The 25,096-nt window shown below is 43.3% G+C and overlaps 1 protein-coding gene and 1 long non-coding RNA gene across 15 annotated transcripts; one reads left to right on the top strand and one right to left on the bottom strand.

Annotated features, from left to right (window-relative positions):
- Positions 1-2,325: 2,325 nt before the first annotated feature.
- LOC123122622 (uncharacterized) lies at positions 2,326-20,305 on the top strand. Of its 14 annotated transcripts, none has more exons than XR_006460319.1 (8): positions 2,326-2,858; positions 2,943-3,001; positions 3,420-3,590; positions 3,987-14,552; positions 15,290-15,325; positions 15,428-17,204; positions 17,296-17,530; positions 18,254-20,305. It is a non-coding gene; the product is annotated as an uncharacterized lncRNA (long non-coding RNA). The 14 variants fall into 14 exon arrangements; XR_006460321.1 differs by having other exon boundaries at positions 15,290-15,337; XR_006460323.1 differs by having other exon boundaries at positions 3,987-15,337; positions 15,428-15,498; positions 15,599-17,204.
- On the bottom strand, positions 19,392-23,663 carry LOC123122621 (uncharacterized). Its single transcript, XM_044542909.1, has 2 exons — positions 21,478-23,663; positions 19,392-20,061 (listed from the first exon to the last, which is right to left on the bottom strand). Exon 1 carries the CDS (start codon positions 23,384-23,386, stop codon positions 21,785-21,787), a length of 1,602 nt encoding a protein of 533 aa, XP_044398844.1. The 5' UTR covers positions 23,387-23,663; the 3' UTR covers positions 19,392-20,061; positions 21,478-21,784.
- Between the last annotated feature and the right edge of the window lie 1,433 nt (positions 23,664-25,096).

Here is a 25,096-nt window from a genome sequence, read left to right as displayed (position 1 = left end):
CATGCCCACCTTCTAACTAGAGTAACTCTTTAACTCATACATTCTTTAATTTTCCTTGGTACTTACCGGCGGATGAATGCTATGATCCATTGGATTAGTTTGAAATATCCCTTTTTTTGATGAAGATGATGCTTGCTATGCTTATGGCTATGATGCCACTATGAATTATGCTTAGGTTAATGACCTTATTGATCCGGTTATGAGGTAGTGGGATGGGGAGTTGGTAACTTTAACTTTTTGACAACTAGATGTTTAGCGTGTTTTGTCTATTCCTTTGCCTGCTCATGACATGGATGATTTTGTGGGATGGATTGTTCTAAGTCCGTTCAGCATATCACGTGAATTGGGGTCACCAACGTGGCTAGAAATTGAGGAGTACAAAGAGAATTGAGTCTGTGTGTCTGAATGGAGTTTGGGAGAAAATATGGAAACTACAATTCCCAACTAAGGTGATTTTTTTATGTAGAACCTTAAGGAGGACGCTTCCCTAGCGACTCAATCTTCCAAATCGACACATTATGGTTTCTAGACAATGCCCATGTGCAACACAGGTGCAGAGGATGTAACTCACCTACTATTTACATGCAACAAAGCAGCCGAGGTATGACATCTTTTATGGTTGGATGAGATTATAGATCAAGAGGGCGTGCAGCGTCGATATGGCGGGTGAAGCTGTAATGGATTTTCTGATTCAGACTCCGATACAAGAGCTTGGTCTTCTCAGCCAAAATAATATACATGAAATAATAGCCATCTCCTATTGGTATTTTTTATGGGAAAGTAGGAAAATTGTCCGTGCTGAGCAAATACAGAATTCTAATTAAATAGTATCAAACATCAAAGCTTTAACAACGAATGTTGTCTCCTCATTAGCTCCAAAGGCAATGATAAAGAAAGATGGATTACTTAAGCCACCAGCTAGTTTTGTCAAAAGTTAATGTGGATGCAGCTTTTGATCAAGACCACATAAAAGGTGCATCGATCCAGACCTGTGTCCTTCGTGATTCATCTGGTAATTTACTAATTGCTGCTAACTGAAAGATCGACATGTGTACAGATTACTATCTACTGAAGCTATGGCATTGCGTTGGGGTTTATTTGTGGCCAAAAGTGGGATGCAACAAGTTGTTGATCAACTCAGACAACTTAAAAGTCGTGGAAACTATGAAGAATGAAGGTTGATCAATGGGGATAGCACCGGTGATTTTTGATGACTACTACAATCTTGCTTGCAAGTTTCCTCATATGTTTTTTATAATGGCGTAGCTCATGAGCTAGTTAGGATGCCCATGAGAGCTCCTTCTTGCATGTGGATGAATGATGCCCCATCGAAGTTTCTTCCTCGTTGAACGATGTAACCATCGTCACTTGCTAATAAAAGGGAGAGAAAATTATATAACAATGGTATAGATATAAATTGTAGTAGAGATATGAAAGAAGGTTTGTTTCTCCAATTTGTTTGTCTGTATAATGTTTTTTTTACGTCATCCGCCTCCTAGGAATTCACTATTTGATGCATTTTGCGTCAAATAGTCGGGGCATCGCATAGGAGGTTCATGATAGAGCGTGCAATGGGCAAGTCCCTAATTTATAGCGGCACACAGAGGCGTTTTGTTCCAGTTTTAGGAACGTTCTAGATGGTCCTAGTTCTTGACTGGTTTTTTTTATTCCTTTTTTGTTCTATTTACTTGTTTTTTCGTTTTCCTTTTTGGGTTTTCATTTTCATTTTTATTTTTATTTTTATTTTCATTTTTAAGTTTTTGTGTTTTATGTTTCTTTTTCTTCCTTTTTGTTGTTTCATAAATTCAAAAGTTGTTTGCGTATTGAAAACAATTCAAAATTCAAAAAAATTGTTCGTGTTTTAAAACACAATGTTCACAATTTCAAATATTTGTTCATATTTTTCAAAAGTGTTCACAAATTCGAAACATGCTCAAACATTTCAATAAATATTCAATTTTTAAAAAAGATCAGCATTTCAAATTTTTGTGCACGGTTTTAGAAATTCCGCATGTTTGTCAAAATTTGTTTGGAATTTCGAAAATTCTTCACACTTTTTAATAAAAAATTTATATTTCAAAAAATGTTTGTTTTTTTGTTCAGGTTTTCCAATAAATGTTCGAAATTCCAAAAATGGTTCAAAAGTTTCAAAAGAATAAGGTTCCCTATTTTTTCAAATTTCGTTCACAAATTTTGGAATCACAAGCTACCGTATTTTTTTTGAGAAGGCAGAAGCTACAGTAAGGCGCTGCAGTATTTGTTTTTCTGACCGTTGGTGCGTGGCCTCAACTTACCAAAGTTGTTCTTCACAGGAAAGGAAAACCCAGCCCAGTAGCCCACGCAATCGTCCGTCTCCAACACAATCCGCCGCCGCCGTCTCCTCCCATCCCCGTCTCGCATCCGCCGTCGGCCGATTGACGAGTGTTTCCCGAATTCTTCGTCCGCCGTCCCTCCCCGCACTCACGCACGCGTAGACCCATCTTCCTCGCTCGCCTCGTTCCGTGGTTCCTGTACGATTCAGGGGTCAATTGATGTCAGGTTCGGCTTCCATCCAAACCGGCCGCCGGCCAGTCCACCGAGGGGAGAGTGACCACGCGAACCCTAGACGCCACGGAGATGGAGCATCTCCGCCGCCTCGCCCAGTTCTTGCTCGCCTCAGCTCGCGGGGATGGAGCAGGACGGCGCCGCCCGTCCCCTCGCACCAGGCCCAGGACGACGGCGCCGTGGACGGCTGGGCGCGCGACGGCACGGAGTCCCCCCTCCCTTATGGCGCTCCGGCAGAGTGCCCCGAGGCCGCAGATCCTCCTCCCCTCCGCGGCTACGTCTCCTCGGCCGCTCGTGCGCGACCCTCAACTACTGTGCGTGCCCTTCAACCCTCTGTCAGGAACCTTTGGATTGTATTGTCATTTGTTTCTGATCTGAGAATCCATGGATGCTGGCAGGCAGCGGTGGGAGGAGCCCTGCCACGACATGCTCCCGCGATCCTGCATCCGCAAGAAAGGTACTGAACCAATACACATTCTGCCATGAACAATCCATACATTACATTGCGATGTTAGGACAAGCGGATTCATATGGTAGTAAAGGTTAATAAGATGAGCAGCCGTGGATTCAGTGAAGTGGCTAGAGAATTTCAGAATCCATACTGTTGCTGCTATAGATCTACTCTGCTCCGCCATTTGGTAACTAAATGGCAATGCAGCAACTGTGTGGTTCACGGTTTATGCGGCAGCTGTTCTTCTACCGATCTGTTGCCTGATTGTGTGTGGTTGGTTAATTTTCTGGGTAAACTGCACAGCTCAGTAGCATGGAATGCGCTGGGATGACCGGACAAGTCACATGTTCAGTCAGCCATTCCCTGCCTGCCTATGGCTATGTGTTCCAGCGATATCCTTCTAAATTCCACTTGTTATGTGCAGCCACATGGATTGGGGATATGTACCTTGGTTTGGGTTTAAAGGGGCAATCTTTGAGCATTTGTATATCAACTATCGAGGATCTCAAGTTGACATGGACCGCACTATGATCAAGTGCATTCTGGTGCTATGATGATTGTGACAGAAGATGTTAGCTGCAGAAGCAAGCGCTATGTAAGTGTGACGTCTCTTTTGACCCTGCTTTGTTTATTTTTCAAATCATTAATATTTCCATTGCTTTCCTTCTTGCATAATTGCTCTAATCTCCAGAAATTTTGTGTTGATAAAAGTTGCTAGTATATGGATCATGAAATTGTATTGAGCAGAATAGGAGAAAGGTCATTTGATTAATGGAATAGATTATGCCTTGACTCTGCTCAATACAGGTCTCAGCTGTGATAATGAAATTGTACTGAGCAGAACAGGAAAACATTTGATTAATGGAATAGATTATGCCTTAACTCTGTTCAAGATAGGTCTCAACTGTGATAATGAAATTGTACTGGGCAAAACAGGAAATATGTTATTTTTTTAATGGAATAGATTATGCCTTAACTCTGCTCGTGACAGGTCTCAGCTCCAATATTAAAAATCAGTGCACCTGAATTACGACACAATTTTTGTCATCTGAAACTGCGCTTATAAGGTGTTTGGTCTGAAAGCTACGCTCCTGAATACAATGTGATATAAAAGGTTCATGAAATCATCAGGTATGGAAATGCTTGACCGTTTTTGTAAGTTACTTAGTACAATATTATCAGTTTGTTTTTTGCATTATTTCCCAGTTCTCTTGCAGTAATATTCAACAAGCTATCTTCCTGCCTACTAGATAAAAGAGGGGTTTTGTTTACTTAACATGGTTGCCTGATTAACATAGTCATGGTTTCTGTTAGTATTTTTTCCACTACCAAAGCAACAACTTATCTTCCTACCTACCAGATATACTATTCCTTGATTGCTTAGCTCCCGGCTTAAGAAGCTCCACCATTCTTTTATATGATATTAGAAAAAAATTGAGTTCTAACTTTGTTGAAAGACACGCACAATTCTGATGTTCTGGGGCCAATGTTCATTTCTAGAGGCAAATACTCTCGGATTTCTTAGTGAACTATAATCCCATCTAGATAACCCCCCTCGATATAGCTCCCTTTATTTGCACGACACAATCTAGCATATGACGGCTCTGATTTGGATTGTGCGTGTTTCTCCAAAAACTAGGATTATATGCCTGAGAACAAACAAATAGCATTGTAAACTTACCTCAAAGCCTATGGGTTGACTGAAGCTTGATAAATAGTTTCAGATGCACTATGGTCTCATAACAGTAGAAATAAATTTCAAGGGAAAGAGAACCATAAGTATAGGTGAGTGCATAGTAGAAGACGTGTAATCGTGTTGCACTATACTGTCTTTATAGAAGCCGACAAAATCAGAGACATCCTAAATTTGGTTTTCTGTTCTTGTCTGTTAAGAAAAGAAACATTAACTCTTGGATTATCAGTAAGGGAATATGCCTTATTAGCATACTCTTATGGTGGTTATTATTGCTCAACGTTGTGAGGAAAAAGAAGAATATTCAGATTTTTCTATTTGTGGTTATATCTTTTGGATAAACAATAGAAGGGTAAACTGCGAAGAAGAAACATAATGACCACCAGTAGTTATATCTTTATTTTGAATTAATGATAGCAATATTTTAGAATATTCAGATTTTTTCAATATTTATGGTGATTATATCTTTTGCACATTAACTCTGAAACTGAACTATTTGTGTCGGGCTAGAGAAGCGTAATTTCAATACAAACTGCAATTGCTTGGGCAAGAGAAATCAACTCAATACTACAATTTTCCATATGATGTAGTAAGAGGGGGCGTACCATTGTAAACCGATGTAGGGTGAAGGCTAGCCGCATCTTTGGCGTGTGGTCAAACCCGGCAAGCTGCAACTATGTGGAGCATCCACATTACTGCCACCACATGCTTGCTAAAACAGTTAATATGTTCGTCCCCGTACATCGGCCACATCTTCGGCGAGCATGCTTGATGCCAAAATCAGGCAACTATTGTTGTATTGAGTATCCAGAGATGATAACCGTCATGAAAATCACTGCATGGATCGATGATATCCCACACGGTCTTGTTTGCATCAAAAGCGTGGCCCACTTTGGATAAGAATACACCAACCATTTTGGTAATGGGCATCTCAACAGTTCTATTTGGGCCTCATTCCCCTAATACGCTAGTAATTGTCTCCTTTCCTGTATTTCTCTTAGTCTCATTCCCAAACACTTCATGATCTGAGAGAGGGAATGCCAACAGCCATGGCGGCAGTGTCCCCACCGTCCGTTCATGCAACTTGAGAGGCTCTAGCGATGACGCCTGAGAGGCATCGCCGTCACTAAGTTTGCCACCATCCTAGCCGCGACGACAATGCGACAGAGCATATAGTGGAGGGCAGAGAAAGACAGTCGAGGGAGATGGCTCATCAGAAGAATCCACAAAACGCGGATGACCAGTGTAGTAGAGAAGAGGATGAGGGAGAATTACTGGGGAAGCCCAAGGGGACAAGCCAAGTGAGGTAGCCTCAGGTAATGAACAAGGCGGGGAAGCCGCAGGTGATGACGAACTTGATAAAGAAGCCATTAGAGGTAGAAGAAACTTCAATCCCTAGGAAGTAGCAAAGAGGACCAAGATTAGACATAAGAAATCCACTATGACGAGCCTTCACAAAGGCAAATGTACTTAGAGCCATTGCCAGTGTTATCGACATATAGAAGAAGAGTTCGACCACGAGTTGAAAGGTGGACAAGTGTAGGATCATGAGCACTCGCCGAAAACTAGCCGTAGTCACCATCGAGACGAAACGTTCAAACCAGGCATGAGAGGTTTGGTTAAGGCCATAAAAAAGTGACGAAGACGACAAACCATGTCATCAAGAAGAGAATACCCAGGTGGTGGCTACATGTAGACCTCATGCAACTCAACATTAAGCCGAGAGACAGACCAGTGGTGAACATAAGCCACAATGAGAAGTGTGCGAAGGCCACGGGAGCAAATGCTCATTGTAGTCTTGGCCATGTTCCCGAGGAAAGCCTCGCGCCACTAGATGAGCTTTGTAACACTCAGGAGAACCATCAGTGTATTAACATTATAGACACACTTACAAGCGATTGGACGAGCACGGGGAGGAAGAGAAATGACATCCCACGTGTCGATGCGCACAAGAGCAACAATCTCCTCTACAATCGCATGCCGCCATTCGGGATGAACAAATGCGTCATGATAAGAAGTCGTCTCGAGAAAAGCGGCGCCAGAATAACCATAGTGGTCAATAGGCGGAAGCGAGAGCTCGAAAGCCATAAGTAGGCTGAGCTGGAGGCGGTGCATTGCCAACAGGAGAGGACATTGTAGTAGAGGGAATGGCTCGTCAGAAGGATCCATAACACGCGGACCACAAGTGTAGTGAAGATGATGAAGGGGAATCATCGGGGAAGCCTCATGGACGAGCTAGGTGAGGTAGCCTCAAGTAATGAACGAGGTGGGGAAGCCACATGTGACGACGTGTGGGGTCTATAACAGTAGTACGGGAGGACACGCTGGGATAGGTGGGCGAGGGCAATAAATGAGTGATAAGTGTATCGGGAAAATTGAGGGAAGTATCCTCAATTGGGGGGGGGGCGAAGCAGAGGATGGACGTGCATAAAAAGGATGAGACTCAATGAGAAGTCACATCTCGAGAAATGCGCATCCGATTACTGACAAGATCCCAACACTGATAGCCCTTGTGCTCATCACTGTAACCTAAGAAGACATTCAACAGATTGATTAGACAGTTTGGTGCGTGAAGAAAGTAGCAAACACAACCAAACAAAGTGTTTAGTACTCCATCCGTCCGAGAATACTTGTCAGAGAAATGGATGCATCTAGACATATTTTAGTTCTAGATACATCATTTTTTATCCATTTGTGCGACAAGCAATTCCGGATGAAGGGAGCTGTCAGGGGAATACCCACAAAGACGCTCAGAATGTCACCATGTAGAGCAAACAAGGGATGATTATTGATGAGATAGGTGGCTACGATCATCAACGCACTAGCCGCCTCATGAAGCTGGCGATGCTTGCCTTAGCAACACCATTCTGACCACGAGCACAAGACGAGAACTGAGCAAGTGTGCTTTTCTCAACAAGGAATTCGTGCAGCAATTGAGGGATATACACGAAAGGCATGGATATGAGTGGAAAACTTAGTATGAACCAAGGCGGCAAACTTCTTACAGATAGACCTCACTACAAGAAGGCATAAAATATATCGACTTGTGTCGAGAGAAATCATTATAAAGATAATATAGTGGCGATGGCCTCCTTTCAAGGCAAAGGCAGCTGGATCCCAAAAATCAGAGTGAACAAGATCGAAAGGACGTGTTTACCCAACTAACAATCTTGACTGTCTAAAGACACATTACCAAAGACAGATCCAAGGAGACCACGTCGAACTAAGGATGAGAGTCAAGAACCACACATGCGACTGCAACGATCATGCCAGAACAAGTGGGTAGACGAGGTAAGTGAGTCGAAGAGACTGGCGGCGGTGGTAGCGGAGGGAAGGCGAAGCCTGGCACACTCCAGAGGGCGTGTGAGTCATAGCGCTGAGGGCCAACACCAAGTAGAGAACCCGTGTGCCGATCCTAAATCGGAACAAGAGTCGAAGTCGAGAATGACCCTACAACCAAATTAAAAATCTAACCTCCTGAAATGAGCTACCTGTTAAGTATCATTAGCAGTAAGAACATGTACATGAGAATTTAGAGGGCCATTGCGGTGTCGACTGCCTGTGCGGCTATGGCGACGCGCTACAGGTAACACGAGATGTGGGATTGAGGCGTCACACATAGCAGCCCAAAGTCAGGCGAAGGATGCCCAGCTAGACTGGTAGGGAGCAGAGAGTACACGTGAGGTGTGGCGGAAGGTAAGAAAACATTGTTGGGAGCGGACTGTCGTTGCCGTCGTTTGTTGTACTTGGAGACAAGCGTCGAGGGGATGGCGATTAGGGAAGGCGAGAAGATGGTACTGGGAGGAGAAAGGCATCATTTGCCACCGTACATACATATGTGCGCCAGTCATGACGGTGGATGGTTGTGGGCAAATCTGGTATCTGCATGTGGGTTTGTTACTAGGCTTTGTTGGATCATAGTTATGATTTGTGCTAGATTCCTTCCTTTGAAGATTGAAGCTGGAGAACTTTAGGGTGTAGTATGATCAACCTGAGATATATCGGATTTATATAGGTATAGTATGATTGGCATGAGTGTGGTATTGGTGGACTATTGGATCATCTTGGATATTACTACTTGGATTCTAGGTTGGAGGTAACTTGGGCACTAGGATTTGTGATATTTTGACCTAAGCTTATGGATATGGGCATGTAGATGATAAATGGATCGGAGTTGGTAGACTTTGATGATTTTGCTAGCCCTCCTCATATGTATTGGACTTAAATAACTATGATACTAGGCTTGGTTGGATCATAGTTATGATTTGTGCTGGATTCCTTCATTTGAAGATTGAAGCTAGAGAACTTTAGGGTGTAGAGTTATCAACGTGAGATATATTGGATTTATATAGGTATAGTATGATTGAAATGAGTGTGATATTGGTGGACTATTGGACCATCTTGGATATTGCTACTTGGATTGTAGGTTTAAGATAAGTTGGGCACTTGGATTTGTGATATTTTGACCTAAGCTTAGTAGCTTGTATGTGCCCCATATGAATATGAGCCATGGAGATGATACAAATGGATCGGAGTTGGTAGACTTCGATGATTTTGCTAATTCTCCCCAAAAATGTTATGTACAAGATCATGGCCGTGGAGGGAAAACTAGGCATGACTCAACCCAATGTATAAGAAGAAATATGATTTTGACCATGCGAATGGAAATACATGTACATGCAGTGCCAACGGAAAAAATGTTAATTTAGGGGATTCTGGTACGAAGCCACCTTGCAAGAGGTTATTGAGTGTAGGCAACCTTGTGTTGGTGAAGGACCCTTCCTTGGCGCCGAGGGAAATGAAGTGACAGGGGTCTTATGACTGTGAGGGCAAAATTGGGATGAGTAACTCAGCTCAGGGTTCCTCTTTGCAAGTTCAAGTGAAAAGGCAGAGGATGGCAGGGCGTGCCGCTCTTGATAGCGTTTGCATCGCTTCTTCATACCTCTCATGCACTCTTCGTTTCCCGCCGATTCGACTTGGCGTCCTTACCTTGTTTGAGGGTTATGTGTCACGGACTTGGTTTCGCATCGCACGTTCCCTTGCTGGAAGTCCCTAGCCTTGGTGACAGGTAGCGACGTGCACTTGGGCGCTTGGCGTCCTTGGGTAAGTTCGGGGGCGGTGCCCAAGCTTGCAGCTATGGCGACAACTTGCTTGGGAGCAGATGATGTAGGAACAAGGCAGCACACGAGTAACTCGCAGCCAGGGAAATGATACCTAGCCGTACATGCAGGCAGTGGAGAGTACACGGGAGGTGTGGGTAGGGGTGAAAATGTTGTCGGGAGCATACTGCTGCTGCCATTTGTTAGCCTTTAGATCTAGAGCCGAGTGGCGAAGGTATGACGACAGGGGAAGCGGGGAAGATTACTTCCTTTGAAGATTGAAGCTGGAGAACTTTCGGGTGTAGTATGATCAACCTGAGATATATCGGATTTAGATATGTATAGTATGGTCGGCATGAGTGCGGTATTGGTGGACTATTAGATCATCTTGGACATTACTACTTGGATTCTAGGTTGGAGGTAACTTGGGCACTTGGATTTGTAATATTTTGACCTAAGCTTAGTAGCTTGTATATGCCCCATCGGATCATCTTGGATATTACTACTTGGATTCTAGGTTGGAGGTAACTTGGGCACTTGGATTTGTGATATTTTGACCTAAGCTTAGTAGCTTGTATGTGCCCCATATATGGATATGAGCATGGAGATGATACAAATGGATCGGTGTTGGTAGACTTTGATGATTTTGCTAGCCCTCATGTGTATTGGACTTAGATAACTATGATACTAGGCTTGGTTGGATCATAGTTATGATTTGGTGCTAGATTCCTTTGAAGATTGAAGCTGGAGAACTTTAGGGTGTAGTATGATCAACCTGAGATATATCCGATTTTTATATGTATAGTATGATTGGCATGGGTGCAGTATTGGTGGACTTTTGGATCATCTTGGATATTACTACTTGAATTCTAGGTTGGAGATAACTTGGGCACTTGGATTTGTGATATTTTGACCTAAGCTTGGTAGCTTGTATATGCTCGATATGGATATGAGTATGGAGATGATACAAATGGATCGGAGTTGGTACACTTTGATGATTTTGCTAACCCTCCCCAAGAATGTTATGAGTACAAGATCATCATGGGAGGATGATTTGGATTAATTAGAATAGATGGCAATTTCAGTGGTATGTGCCTTTTTGGGGCAACTGATCTTGCTTTTATTATGTGTTGGATGCAATAGTAGTTGGAGAGTATGACTTATGAAGTGATATTATATTCTTGGATAAATAGATCTTTAATAAACCTTGGGTGATTGTGATCTTGAAAAAAATCTCGTGGATGATAATTTTTCTAATTTTTTTATCTATAGTCATCAAGTGCAAGCTTGCTTTATATTGGACTTCCAAACCGTGATACTAAGCTTGGTTGGGTCATGATTATGATTTGTTCTAGATTCCCACCTTTGAAGATTGAACCTGGAGAACTTTTGGGTGTAGTATGATCAACGTGAGATATATTGAATTTATATAGGTGTAGTACAATTAGCATGATTGTGGAATTGGTAGACCATTGGATCATCTTGGATTGAATTACTTGCAAGGAAACAAAGATCTTTGAGTAATAGAAATGGTGTTTGGTTAGATGATATAACTACTTGGATTCTAGGTTGGAGATAAATTGGGCACTTGGATTTGTGATTTTTTTTACCTAAGATTAGTAGCTTGTATGTGCCCCATGTGGATTCGAGCATCGAGATGATACAAAGGGGCAGACTTTGATAGTTTTGATGGCCCTCCGTGAGAATGTTATGAGTACATGATCATCATGGAAGGATGGTTTGGATTAATTATAATAGATGGCAATTTTGTTGGTATGTTCCTTGTTGGAGCAGCTGATCTCGAGAAATGCGCATCCGACGACTCACCAGATCCGAACACCGACAACCCTTGTGCTCATCACTATAACCTAAAAAGACACACTCAACATATTGATCAGACAATTTGGTGCGTGAAGAACGTAGCAGAAGCAACCAAACAAACAAAGTGTTTAGTAGTTACGAGAATGCCACAAAGACGCACGAGAGGAATAGAACCGTGTAGAGCAGAGGAAGTATGAATGTTGATGAGATAGGTGGCTACGATCATCAACGCACTATCCGCCTCATGAAGGTGCCGATGCTTGCGCTCAGAGCGGCACCATTCTGAGCCTGAGCACGAGGGTAAGAGAACTGAGCAAGTGTGATAGCTTGCATGTGCCCCATATGGATATGAGCATGGAGATGATACAAATGGATCGGAGATGGTAGACTTTGATGATTTTGCTAACCCTCCTCATATGTACCGGACTTAGATAACTACGATACTAGGCTTGGTTGGATCGTAGTTATGATTTGTGCTAGATTCCTTCCTTTGAAGATTGAAGCTGGAAAACTTTAGGGTGTAGTATGATCAACCTGAGATATATCGGATTTATATAGGTATAGTAGGATTAGCATGACTACGGTATCGGTGGACTATTGGGATCGTCTTGGATATTGCTACTTGGATTCTAGGTTGGAGATAACTTGGGCACTTGGATTTGTGATATTTTGACCTAAGCTTAGTAGCTTGTATGTGCCCCATATGGATACGAGCATGGAGTTGGTAGACTTTGATGATTTTGCTAACAACCCTCCCCCCCACCCCACCCCAAGAATGTTACGAGTACAAGATCATCATGGGAGGATGATTTGGATTAATTAGAATAGATGGCAATTTCAATGGTATGTGCCTTTTTGGAGCAGCTTATCTCGCGTTTATTATGTCTTTGTGCTAGTTTAGATGCAATAGTAGTAGGAGGGGGTAGCATAGGAGGCACACCTCCCCCTTGCCACCGTCAAGGCCGAAACCTGGCGAGAGGGAGACATGCATGAGCGGGTCGGGGCAGAAAGCACAAGGCTGCACTTTAGCATCTTCATCGGCACCTCGTTGGGGTCGTCCACCCATGCCCTGACAACAAAGTACGAGAGGTCGAGCCTGTCGAAGGATTCAATGGCCATATGGTAGATTAGGCATTCGGGCAACAGTTCTTGGGCGGTTTGAGGCGAGAACTCCCGCAGGGGATGCGTTGGATGGACAACCCAACGCTGTAGCAGCATTGAACCGATGTGGCGAAGGTTATCTTGTTCGACCGCCACACTAGGAGCAGCGTGCCGCGGTAGTGTACTGCGTCCACCCCACGAACCATGTCGAACCACCGGTAGTGCGTGAAGCTAGCGAAGAAAGATCCTAGCTGCATGAGAGAGACCTGAAAGCCGTTTGTTCGAAAGCTCCGGGAAGTCGTCCTTGATGCCCTCAACAATTTTTACCAGGATTAGAGACGACCTCGTACCCGCCACCATGAGCACCAGCGCCAAATCCCATAGGTAAGAACATATCCTCGATGAGGCACCTCGTCTTGCGCGAGCGGGTGTTGCCCCTCGCTGGGTCGTACGCGAACCTAGCCGACATGGAAGGCTCCAGCGACGAAGGGGCGGGTGGCTCCTTGTCGGGAAAGGTGAACCTGGAATGAGTCGGCGATTCGGGTGGTCGAGGGGTTGGGGGGACCAGCCTGGATTGGACTGACTAGCGGAGGCGGCGGGGGTGGCAGCTGCACTCACGGCCTTGGCGGTGGTCAAGGCGGGGCTAAGAGTAGTGATGGACTCATTAGCGGCGGCCAGGTCATCATGGCGGCGCGTGAAGTTCCTTCTGAAGCACATCCTCTAGCCCAAGTGGTACATTTGTTCATTTGTGATATGTTCTGTTAGTGTTATGTTCTCGTTGTCTCTTGCTCTGTTTCTCTTGCCCATAGGTACATTTGTTCATTTTCGTAGACCTGCTATGTTCTATTGTAATTCGAGTTCAAATGTCAAGTTGCGCCGCCACAAAATGCTGCTACTTTAACTTCTGTAAGCGCAGCGAGCAGCATAGGCAGCCGCTGCAGCTGCTCACATGGAACGTATGCCCTGTTGCAGCCTCGCAGGTACCCACACCTCTCCCTCCTCTTGATTTGATCCCCGTAAATTCTCAGCTTTATTTCTGTGGATTTTTGTTTTATCTATGCCTGTTATGTCTTTGACAAAATCCAAGCAGATTGAGGGGAAGATCTTGTGCTTAGTTTTTTTACTCAAGTATTTCATCTTTCTCTCAAATTTAGCTCCAATGAATTGATTTTTTTTGGCATCACTTTTTTCCCTGGAGATCATTATCATCTCATCTCACCACACTCATGCCACATAACCTGGCGAGCTCACTCCTTACTCATTCTATGTACCACATTTGTAGATCAGTTTAAGGTACTGTTAATGAACCAAAGTTTATGTTGTTGGCCTTGCCAAAATGCCATGCAGCTTAACATTCGACACTTCCTTCAAAGGGGTCCTTCAGCCTCCAAGGAGAAGGGAAGTGATGTCTGACAGGGAAAGAAACTAGGCGAAGCTCTGGATGCTCGATCGAGTACGCACCCAATTAGCACTCTACTTCGTCGGTTGTCCACTGAAATTTGCTCCATGACATCTTGCTTGCCATGTGGTCACCTTACCTCAAATTTGCTCCATGACATCTTGCTTGCCATGTGGTCACCTTACCTCAAAATTGACATATTATAATCTATGAACTACTACAAGTAAACTATACAACCAAATGATTGTTCCAAAAATTCAAATTTGCACCATGCTTTCCACCTGATCTGCCAGTTTAACTATCTTAATTGTACCGCAGACATTTGATGTGTGGTAGTACGTGTGTGATGAATCATGGTGTAGTAGCAAACTACCAACTGAATTTTTTGACATACAATGGATTTCTTTCTGCCTCTATTTGATGCTCGGTGGTGCTGATCTGAAGGTCCGTGCGGACCCTGCTCTGGACATATGTCTCCTTAATTTCCGTGTGCAATTGTGCAATCCATGCTTTACACTTTAAAATGAGACAATAAAATTTAGCTCATGTTGCCCTTCCATCATGCACCCAGAATATATTACCTTTCTGCTTTTTATATTTTGGTTGGGCATGTTTCATGATCAGAGGATTGATGATTTGTTATGCTAGACAATGGAAATAAGATTTGGTGGAAAACAAATGATATGATAGGTGATTTATGATGTACTACTATTTTAGATAATAATACTAAGCTTTTATTTGGTTGTTCTGCATTTTTTCCCTTTGCAAAGATAGATATTATAAGAGATAAACATCATGTACAGGTTAACTTTTTATGTGCCTATTAGTATGCCTTGCTGCCAGGTGGAAATAGTCTATATGATGCTCATAAATAGAGCTTCCTGGTGGGAAGGATGAGGCACACTCATTGATACTTTGGTTTTATGTCCATTTGTTATACAGTTTTTCTCTTCCAAGCATATAAACTTTAGCAAATTAGAGTGTGCAATCAAGTCTCCTAAGTGAACAGTTTTACCATATTATCAAGTTTGAGGGCATATACGATACGAGCATATAAGATAAGAGCATGTCATGCTACATGAAAATCTGCCTGGAGATCTAATTTCGTATTTTTTTCTATTTTGTCGGTTAGAAAACCAGTTTCCTGAGTTGTTAGTCTGAGTATTCAAATTGATCCGCAGAGTTCAGGGCTTCTGGATGGAAGAGTTTCCTACAACGTCAAAATCTTAGTACTCTCTACATAGACTTCGTAATTATGCCCGACTTTTTCTGAAGAATTGATGAAGTATCTTTTATTTGGGTTGTTTGTGCATTTGCAGTGTTGGAGGTGTTAGTGCAAGATTGTAGAGTTGGAAAGTATAGTACAACGTCAAGTCGGTGCAGGGACTTGGTGAAGTCATCAGCCTCGACTGTGTCTACTTCCCCGATGGTTTTGACTTCTGACTAGTGATTCTGATGCATATTACTTGATGATTTGGTCTTTGTGGCAGCTTTCAGTTTGAACTGGCATTCAGTGGCTTCATCCTCTTTGGTGCAGCCTGGAGTTAGTAGTGTGCACATCTGAATCTCTTGACTTTTTCCTGAAGCATATTACGTGGTTTATGGTGTCTGCTAACTTGCATGCGGTTTTGATGGAATCTGATCTCGTTTTTAGCTCCCAGTATATACAAAAGGCTAGAAGTAAATGATGGAAGATCCTTTTGCTCAAACGAGGGTCCTACTTTCATACCCAAAGTTTGTATAGTAGATAATCAAATTTTGGCCTTTAGCTTGCAAATGTATCACCTTATAGAAGTAAAGGTTGCATCTACATGAGCTCTGATTATCTCCATATATACTTGAATTGCTTTGGGGTCACGCTTGGATTTATCAGACTACCATTCTACATACTGTTCTCGATGATTGCACTTGGTTTGTTAATTTATGTACCTTATGTCAAAAAACATTATCCAAAATTAGTTTTTGGTATACGCAGACTTTGAAATTTGTTGATAAAGAAAGATCACGCCTAATTTGCTCGCTCTCTGTTGACACTTAACCTGGCCTCCTGACTTTGTAGTTGGATAATGTTGATGACTCGATATGCGGAGAGAGGTTAGGAATTGTTGCTATGGATTAAAACAATGCAGAGTTGAAGGTTCTGAACTGGGAACTTGAACAAATAGTTTGCCTACCTTTCTTGTGGAATTGATTTTTTAGAAGTGAATGTTCTTCTGGTTGGTGCTTCTTCAGTGGGATCTGGACCATGGAATCTTCAATTGCATCTGCTTGGTTCACTGGGAATTTCCTAGTTTTAATTTGATTGACAACTAGCAAAACAGTCCGGCTAATTTGATGATTAATTCCTGCTGATTGTACACTTTCAACTCAAGTTCCTGCTGATTCTACACTTTCAACCCAAGTTACATTGTACCATATGCCAGTTTGTTTCATACCTCGTCCATCCTGGATTTTTAGACGCAAAGCATCTGGATTTTAAAACAAGAAATAACATGTCTTTAACAAAATTATTCACACAAAGATCATGCCCAAGATTGAATCTCTCATCTTTAAAATAAATTTGGACAGCAGGGATCTCTCATCTTTACAGTAAATTTGGACAGCAGGGATCTCTCATCTTTACAGTAAATTTGGATAGCAGGGATGATCAGTAGAAAAGCTATGATAGCAAGGAAGTGGTGTTTCTGAACTCGAGCACACATGTGCTCTTTATCTGGGCGGTTCGTCATAGCATTGGGATGCGGTGCATTTACTTTCTGCGTCAGGCTGTTGTTCACTGGAAAAGGGGGAAATGCAGAAATACGGCCGACGGGTATCTTGTACGGTGGGCCAGGTTTGTGGCGGAGGAGCACCTCCTTTAACGATTCAAAACAGGGTCGTGGCTCATGCCGTCATTCCCGTCCTGATCCGTGGATCAGGTTTAGGGCCTCAGTAGCCAAGTAAATGGAGGGATGGGTTGCTGGGCAGAGTTCTCTCCTACCTCCGGCTCCTGGTTTTTCCTATTATCGAGTGGGGCTAGATGGGCGGCGGAGCTTCTATTCGAAGGAAACAAAGGCTAGCGCAGAAGATGGAATTTCTGATGCAATTGATTAAAAGGTATGATTCTGCAGCGCTTGTATTCTATTGGCCTCGGATTAGGTATAGCTTTTGGCTGAGTTCTGTCTTCAATTTCAATTTTTCTAAGCAGAACCACCATGCTGGAGGACGTTAACGATGGCAATGTACTCATGGAGCCACTACACTGCCAGTGGTCGCAACCGTTGCAGATCCGCTGCCGCCATGGGCGGCAGCTAGTACGGAAGGCCAGATCTGTGCGGCTGATGGCGTGGTCGATACTGAAATCGATGGTTTACTGCAAGCATCTGAGCAGTCGATTACTTGATTTGTTAGATCGACCCAAAAGCCCCAGCATGGACTCGAAGGTATGAATTTATTCAGCTGTGCAGTCTGAAGAAACACGAAATGCAATTGCCATTACATGTGGACCAGCAGAATTTGATTACCCTGGGACTAGCTTAGCACATCTTGGAATTTTGATTACCCTGGGACTAGCTTAGCACTTATGTATGTAAGAATTAAGATGTGGATATGTACAATTTATGAACTGTGGCAAACATATAAACCTTGGTGAACTCAGGTTGAGAGTGTCATTAGACAGTGGATGGCATACATAATGCAGTTGGAAAATTTTGCACTGTACTTTAAAAAATATGACATTGCACAGGTTAAAATTTGGATTACATATTCAGTATCCTAAATACATGGTCACAATTTAAGAAGCTTTAGCAACTTAAGGCTGTCTATGAATTAACATCCATAATTATATCGACAGTGGTTGCTGATATGAGTAATGGAGCTAGTGTGGGCTGAAGTACAAATTTGACAAAGAATGTGGCAGGCTGTCCATAAATTGGGATTTCTATTCTGTTGTGTGCTGCATTGAAACTACTACTCTGATATAATACAATATAATGAGGTTTGCAGTTCATGGTCACTGATAAAAGACTTGAAATGTTAGCTGGAATGCGGCAGTATTTTTATTTTTGAAAGCTTAGTTCATGAAGCGGGTTAACTAAAAATGGGCTGCTGCTGCTGTCATATATTTATATCTGTAGCTGATGGCATATCTGGTCTTGCGTGCACAGTGGGGATCGGTGCTGCCGCACCAGGAAGGTCACCTTGTCCTAATCGCACTAGTGCACTGGAGAAGGCAATTCATGGTTTTGCGGAAAATCCAGGAGATGATGTGATTGTCCCTGCACTAGGAACAAGCTGATTGTTTGAGTGAAGCCTTCGACTATTGCCATTGGACTTCGATTCTTTTGGGTGAAGCATATGACTTTTACAAGCTTCGGTTCTTTGACAAATCTATATTTTAGTAATCCTCCTTATTTTCTGAAACTGATGTATGGTGGTATGATGTACTCCCTCCGTCCCAAAATTCTTGTCTTAGATTTGTCTAGATACGGATGTATCTAACACTAAAACGTAACTATATACATCTGTATTTAGACAAATCTAAGACAAGAATTTTGGGACGGAGGGAGTACATTGAAATGGATTTCTAAAGTGACAGTAAATTAGACAACTATTTTACGATGTGTAGCCAAAAGCCAAAAGGATAATTGCACTATTATCAGAATCAAATATGATTTCAGTCTGGAGAAAATCTGCCTTTTCTTCTTCCTTTGTGACTTCCAATAGTCTAAATCAAAAGCCACTGGGTTGTACTGTTTTTCAGTGCATTTTGAAAGTTGTTAACAAAAAGTAGGAACAAATGACCCAATTTCTTTGCATTCATTTTTGTTGGGTTTGCTTTCTTTTCACCTTCATTCTGTACTTTTGTGCTTTTGTACTGACTTTGCATACTCCGAATCCTAGTATTTTGTATGCACTAGCAACTTCACACTTAGATAATTATTCTTGTGGTCACACTGAAGCTGTTATTTCACCATTACAAGTTGTACTGATTGTCACCGTACTTTGTGAGCCGTGCTGTCGTCATGTTGTAGCGATTTTTCCTGAGAACGATGAACTACCATCTGTTTTCCTATTAATCTTCAGATCTTCTCGAATGTTTTATGTTTACAGAGGTACTGCCACATCTTAGCTTTTGCAGATGAATTGATATGCGTCTTTGGTTGGCTGACCAAACATGGTAACACTGTCAACTAAACCAGACCGCGTTCAGAAAATAGTTGAGTGCGGTATTTGAAACATGGCGTGAAGCCGTGAACCATCTGCACACCTGAACTTGAGTTTGAATCTTGAATTTCGGAACTGTTGAGCGGGAAAAGCTTTGGATTTCTATTGGATGTTCAATAGAAAAGCCATAATAGCATACATACTTCATAGTTCAGAATATTCATAGGATGTGCAAGACAATCATAAGTACCATTCTAAATGACATGCTCGGCCTTTGGCTTTTGGATCAGACCTGGAAATCACGAGCACCCACATGCTCCCAAGAAACTACAGAACATCCAACATATAAATCTTTTTTTTGTTCATATGATGTACTCTGGCTCCAGATTTTATGGCAAAGCATCCAAAAGACGAACCAAGCATCCAAATTTTCTGACACCCGAGACAAAGAACTGCAGACCAACAAAGGCCGAGCTCCAAAAGCTAAACTCTAACCAGACAAGAACAAATCTACTACTCCAGTAGATACCCTATTACAAGGTCCCACCAGGGTCACAATCTGAGTGACAAATTGCATGTTCATGTATATGAAAATAGAGCAATGTGAAGCAGGGAAGAACATGTTGCTTTGTTGACACATTTAAGTTGCTGGCAGGGAAGAACATGTTGCTTTGTTGACACATGTGAGTTCATCCCTGCAGTGCGAAGTCACCGCCCCCAACGGCATACTACAGTCATAGTTGGCGGCAGAAGCAACGACAAGAACGACGATGAAGCACGCGGACCAGGAGGGGAGATGGAGATGGACCTGCAAGATGGATGATGATGAATGTCTTTTGGTTTCCATTAAATATATAGCAGGAGAACACTTGTAATGCTAGCTTGTAGCCAGTCATGGTGGCGGAGTTTACGGGCATTAACTGACTGCTAAATTTTCCTGTAGACTGCAAACTAATTCATGATGAGCTACTCCAGCTAGTCCAAGATTATATTAGGAGATAATCATGACAAGTAATTACTATCTCCATTCATAAATACACAACATTCTAGAAGGCGTTTAGTCAAAGTTATCTTTAGACCATCATTATATCATAAATACATGGTCATTTTCATTGGTCATACTATTGCTAGATTTATGATAAATGTTATCATATTTTTATGCTTTATGTCGTTAGTACAAACAATACTGATCACACCATGATACAAACTTCTAGCAGTAATTGAAAATATTATACCACTGTATTACTTCTCAGCAACGACATATAATCATATGGAAGAAAAGATCCAAACTAACCACTTGATTAACAGAAATGCCATATTTCTAACAAACCAAGATTGAATATCGCATCATAAACACTGTCATTCTTCAACAACAGAAATGCCATATTTCTAACAAACCAAGATTAAATATCGTATCATAAACACTGTCATTCTTCAACAACAAAAATGCCATATTTCTAACAAACCAAGATTGATTATCGCATCATAAACACTGTCATTCTTCAACAACAGAAATGCCATATTTCTAACAAACCAAGATTGATTATCGCATCATAAACACTGTCATTCTTCAACAACAGAAATGCCATATTTCTAACAAACCAAGATTGATTATCGCATCATAAACACTGTCATTCTTCAACAACAAAAATGCCATATTTCTAACAAACCAAGATTGATTATCGCATCATAAACACTGTCATTCTTCAACAACAAAAATGCCATATTCCTAACAAACCAAAATATCGTATCTAAACACTGTCATTCTTCAACAACAAAAATGCCATATTTCTAACAAACCAAGATTGGACTATCGCATCATAAACACTGTCATTCTTCAACAACAGAAATGCCATATTTCTAACAAACCAGTTAAATATCGTATCATAAACACTGTCATTCTTCAACAACAGAAATGCCATATTTCTAACAAACCAAGATTGAATATCGTATCATAACACTGTCATTCTTCAACAACAGAAATGCCATATTTCTAACAAACCAAGATTGAATATCGCATCATAAACACTGTCATTCTTGCTTCTTCATGATGCAACACGAAAGTAAATTTGGACAGCAGGGACAATCAGTAGAAAAACTAAAATAGCATAGATACTTCACAGTTCAGAATAATCACAGAGTGTTCAAGACATAAGCATCATCCGACATGACATGCTCTACTAGTGGTACTAATAAATAACAGGAATCAAGATAAGGATCAGACCTGGAAATCCTGAGCATCCACATGCTGAGTACTCCCAAAAAAGTACAACCATCCAACACATATATCAATTTTTTTCATATGAAGTACTCTGGCTCCAGGTTTTAGGGCAACACATCCAGAAGATGCACCAATGATCCCAGTTCTCCGAGACTAGCCAACCAAGAGCTAGCACAGCCAGATAATCCTTCTCGCTACAGACCACAAATGCCGAGCTCCAGAAGCCAAACGCTCATCAGAGGAGAGCAAATCTACATCCTGTTACTGATCCCACCAGGATCACATTCGAGCGTGAGAACCATTCGCCTATTTAGTGACCTCCACTACTGCACCACCCCGCATCAGCGGGGAGCCAGACGGTGGAGTCCTGCAAGATATGTACGATGGTTTCTGCAGACAGTGTCTCGTTGAGCACCTTTATTGCCTGGATAAACATCTCTGCTTCAAGCAACTCCTTTGGAGGTTGGTTCTCCAGTCGCGCACGTTTAACCTCACTCTTTATTCCTATAATGTCACGAGAACTATTTGCGGAAGAGATTGTTGATCCACTGGGTACCCTACGCTTGCTCCTCTTACGTGTCCACTTCTGTCGATTGACCTGCTGAAACTGCTGCTTCACATGCCTCACTCCATGCTTGTGTGCATCAGCCTGCCCAGGCTCCACCAGGGCAGCTTCCATGCTGTCCCTCTTGCCCACGCTCGCATCACCATTCAGAACTATGGATCCACTGGGTACACTACACTTGTTACAGTTACAGGTCTGCTTCTGTTGATTGCCCTGCTGAAACTGCTGCTTCACATGCTTCACTCCATGCTTGTGCATATCAGCGTGCCCAGGCTCTGCCAGGGCAGCCTCCAAGCTGTTCCTCTTGCCCACGCTTGCATCATTATTCAGCACCATGGTCAGCGGTGAGCTCTCTACCACCATGGATTGCTGCTGAACTTGAAGAACTGCCACAGCTTCATCCCCCGCCATGGATTGCTGTTGAACTTGAACAGCTGCTGCAGCTTCATCCCCCACCATGGATTGCTGTTGAACTTGAACACCTGCTGCAGCTTCATCCCCAGACTCCACCGGTTTGGACAGGTTGTTGACCACCTGCGGCTGCTGCTCCCAGAAGAATCTCGTAATCTTCTTGGGTCTCGTAAACTCCAACCGGATTCTTTCCGTCACTTTGTCGACTACCTGCGGTAAGATTCTGTCAAGATGCACCCGAGCGAGTCTTTCCATCCTGTCCTTCAACCCGAACACCTCTGGATGCTTTGCCCAAATGAGTCTCAGGAGATACAACCCAAAGTATGAATTTTTATCATCCCTCTTTGGCAATTCAAGAATCTCATTCTGTACTAGGTCCCAGATCAGCTCACCCCAGTCGACGTTATGCGCCAACTCCGCCTTCACCTCCCGCATCGCAGCCGACACATTCGACGGCAACATGTCCCTGCCCTGGAACTGCGGGAGGATCCAGATTTCCATGAACTGCAAGGCGGCGGAGGTAACCGTGGAAGAGCTCCTTGTGCTCCTCGTCCTGCGCCGTGGAGGGAGCACTTTGTGCTCCGCCGTGGCTTGGAGGGCTGCCGCGCTGAGGAAGGACTCGCGGTCGACACTGACGCGGACCCCCCAGAGGTAGGCGTAGCCGCGGCAGTTCTCCCGGTGGTAGGAGGCGACCAGATCGGAGACGAGGTCGTGCCGGGGGACACCGTCCGGGAGCTGGAGCCGCGCGAAATCGAGGAGGCCGAGGTGGCGGAGGGCGGCCTCCGTGTCGTGGTCGTCGGGCCAGCCCTGGAGAGAGGCTGGCGGTTGGTAGATGTTGTACTGGCCGGCGTGGACCTCCCCGGACCTGCCGCCGGCGCTGACCACGGACGGCGCTGCGGTGGGGCTCTTCTCGAACCTGCCGCCGGCGCTGACCATGGGCGGCACTGCCTATAGGATCCTTTCGGCGGTGGTCTTGGGGGTTGGGGCGAGATTGGCTGGGGATTTGGAGGAGTTCTTGCCTGTGCTGCCTGCTCGGATAGGGGGCGGGTCGTTGGCGGGGGAGAGAGAGGGGCAAGGCGTGGGCTTCGGCAACCGCCCGCGCTGTGCTGTGCTGTGCTGCTGAGGATGGGGACGGCGGGGGCGGGGGCGCCGGCGGCGGCGACGGCGGCTGCGGAGATGGATGAGGGAGAGACGAAGGGGCCGTGGGCAATGGGCAAGGAGGTCTCTCACGTCTCCCTTATTTCACCAATCTTCCATTTTTTATTTGCCATTAAAAATTTACTAATGAATTATTCAATTTATTTAATTCTTTACAATCGTGTTTTGATATTTTAAATTTTTGCTTACATATTCATAAATGTTCAAACAGCAATTATCCCAGTCATATTTCAAACACTTTCAGCAACGTTTCATGCAAAATTTAATTGCTTATTTCTATTCAGTTTGAGAAACTTTTCATACGTGTACTACATTTTTATAAAAATAAAATAAGAATATAATTCAAAATACCTATATGCATTTTAATTATTTTATTAATCTTCCAATCAATTACAGAAACGTTTCGTAAACATTTCAAACAAATTTTAATTATTTCAACACAAATTTTTATAATTATCTGATGGCGGGCGGACGGAGCTTCGGCGTCGTCCATGGCCGACCCCACTATAGTTGCCCTGATTCAGATCTGGACAACTTGGCAGTGGTGATACAGACCTGGTCGGGCGGGTGATGGTGGCTGCACATTGTACTACAATGACCTCCCGCGGTTCCACGATGACGGAGGTCACTGAAAGGTCTTCGGAGAGAGTTCATCTTCAGACCCGGTGGTTGACTTTGGTGATGAGATGCAAACTATGGATGAAGACTTGACGCAGAGGGAGGGTTGTGCAGCAATGATGATACTTCACATGTAGATGCAGGGATAGCGAAAAGTGGTGCCGACAACACATGTGTGCCCTCGATGGTGGTGATGCGTGCACCTGGTCTCGAGCTCCGGGGTGAAAACCTAGGTCTGACCCAAGTTGGTTGTACCTTTTTTACGTTGTTACCTTCTTGAGGCATTGCTTGGATATGCTCAGGCTGATTTTTCAGGGTGAAAACCAAGATTCTGGCTTTGATGGTTGGATCCGGTGACGACGATGCATGAGCGTCGCTTCCTTCCTGAAGGCGTTACTGTTGAAAAGCTTCATCATCGATGTGATGCCATGAGATGGTTGGTGAAGATATGGTCATTGCTATAGTTTGCCGACTGTGAAACTGATCGCTTAGACCCCCCCCCCCCTACATAGCTTTGAATTTATATGACTACTAGGTATCAGTGTGTGTGTATTGGTATTGGTTGTTTGCACCTTCGTTATGCAGAGGCCGGGTGTGGGCTCATTGTGTTTGTATCCTCTTGATGCTCCATTTTAAGCTAATAAAATCCACCCTTTGTCGAAAAAAGCAAGCTCATGAGAGAGAGGTGAGTGAGCTTAAGAAGGAGAATGAGGAAGTGAACCTGCAGAAAAGAAGCCTATTGATGATGTGAGTAAACTATTTGATTGGCAAGAGAGGCACGTACATGAGATGCACCAATAGAAGAGATGAAACGAGAATAGTGAGATGTGGACGAAGGAAGAGCTCTAGAGGGCAAACATGAAGATTGAC

This window comes from Triticum aestivum, chromosome 5D, assembly GCF_018294505.1.
Source record: "Triticum aestivum cultivar Chinese Spring chromosome 5D, IWGSC CS RefSeq v2.1, whole genome shotgun sequence".
Lineage (NCBI taxonomy): Eukaryota > Viridiplantae > Streptophyta > Magnoliopsida > Poales > Poaceae > Triticum > Triticum aestivum.
Note: the sequence above shows the minus strand (reverse complement) of the source record. Positions and strands in the feature narration are given on the sequence as shown.

What these genes read in the sequence shown, in the direction of transcription:
- LOC123122621 (XM_044542909.1), bottom strand. Translation starts at nt 23,386, where the DNA reads ATGGTCAGCGCCGGCGGCAGGTTCGAGAAGAGCCCCACCGCAGCGCCG.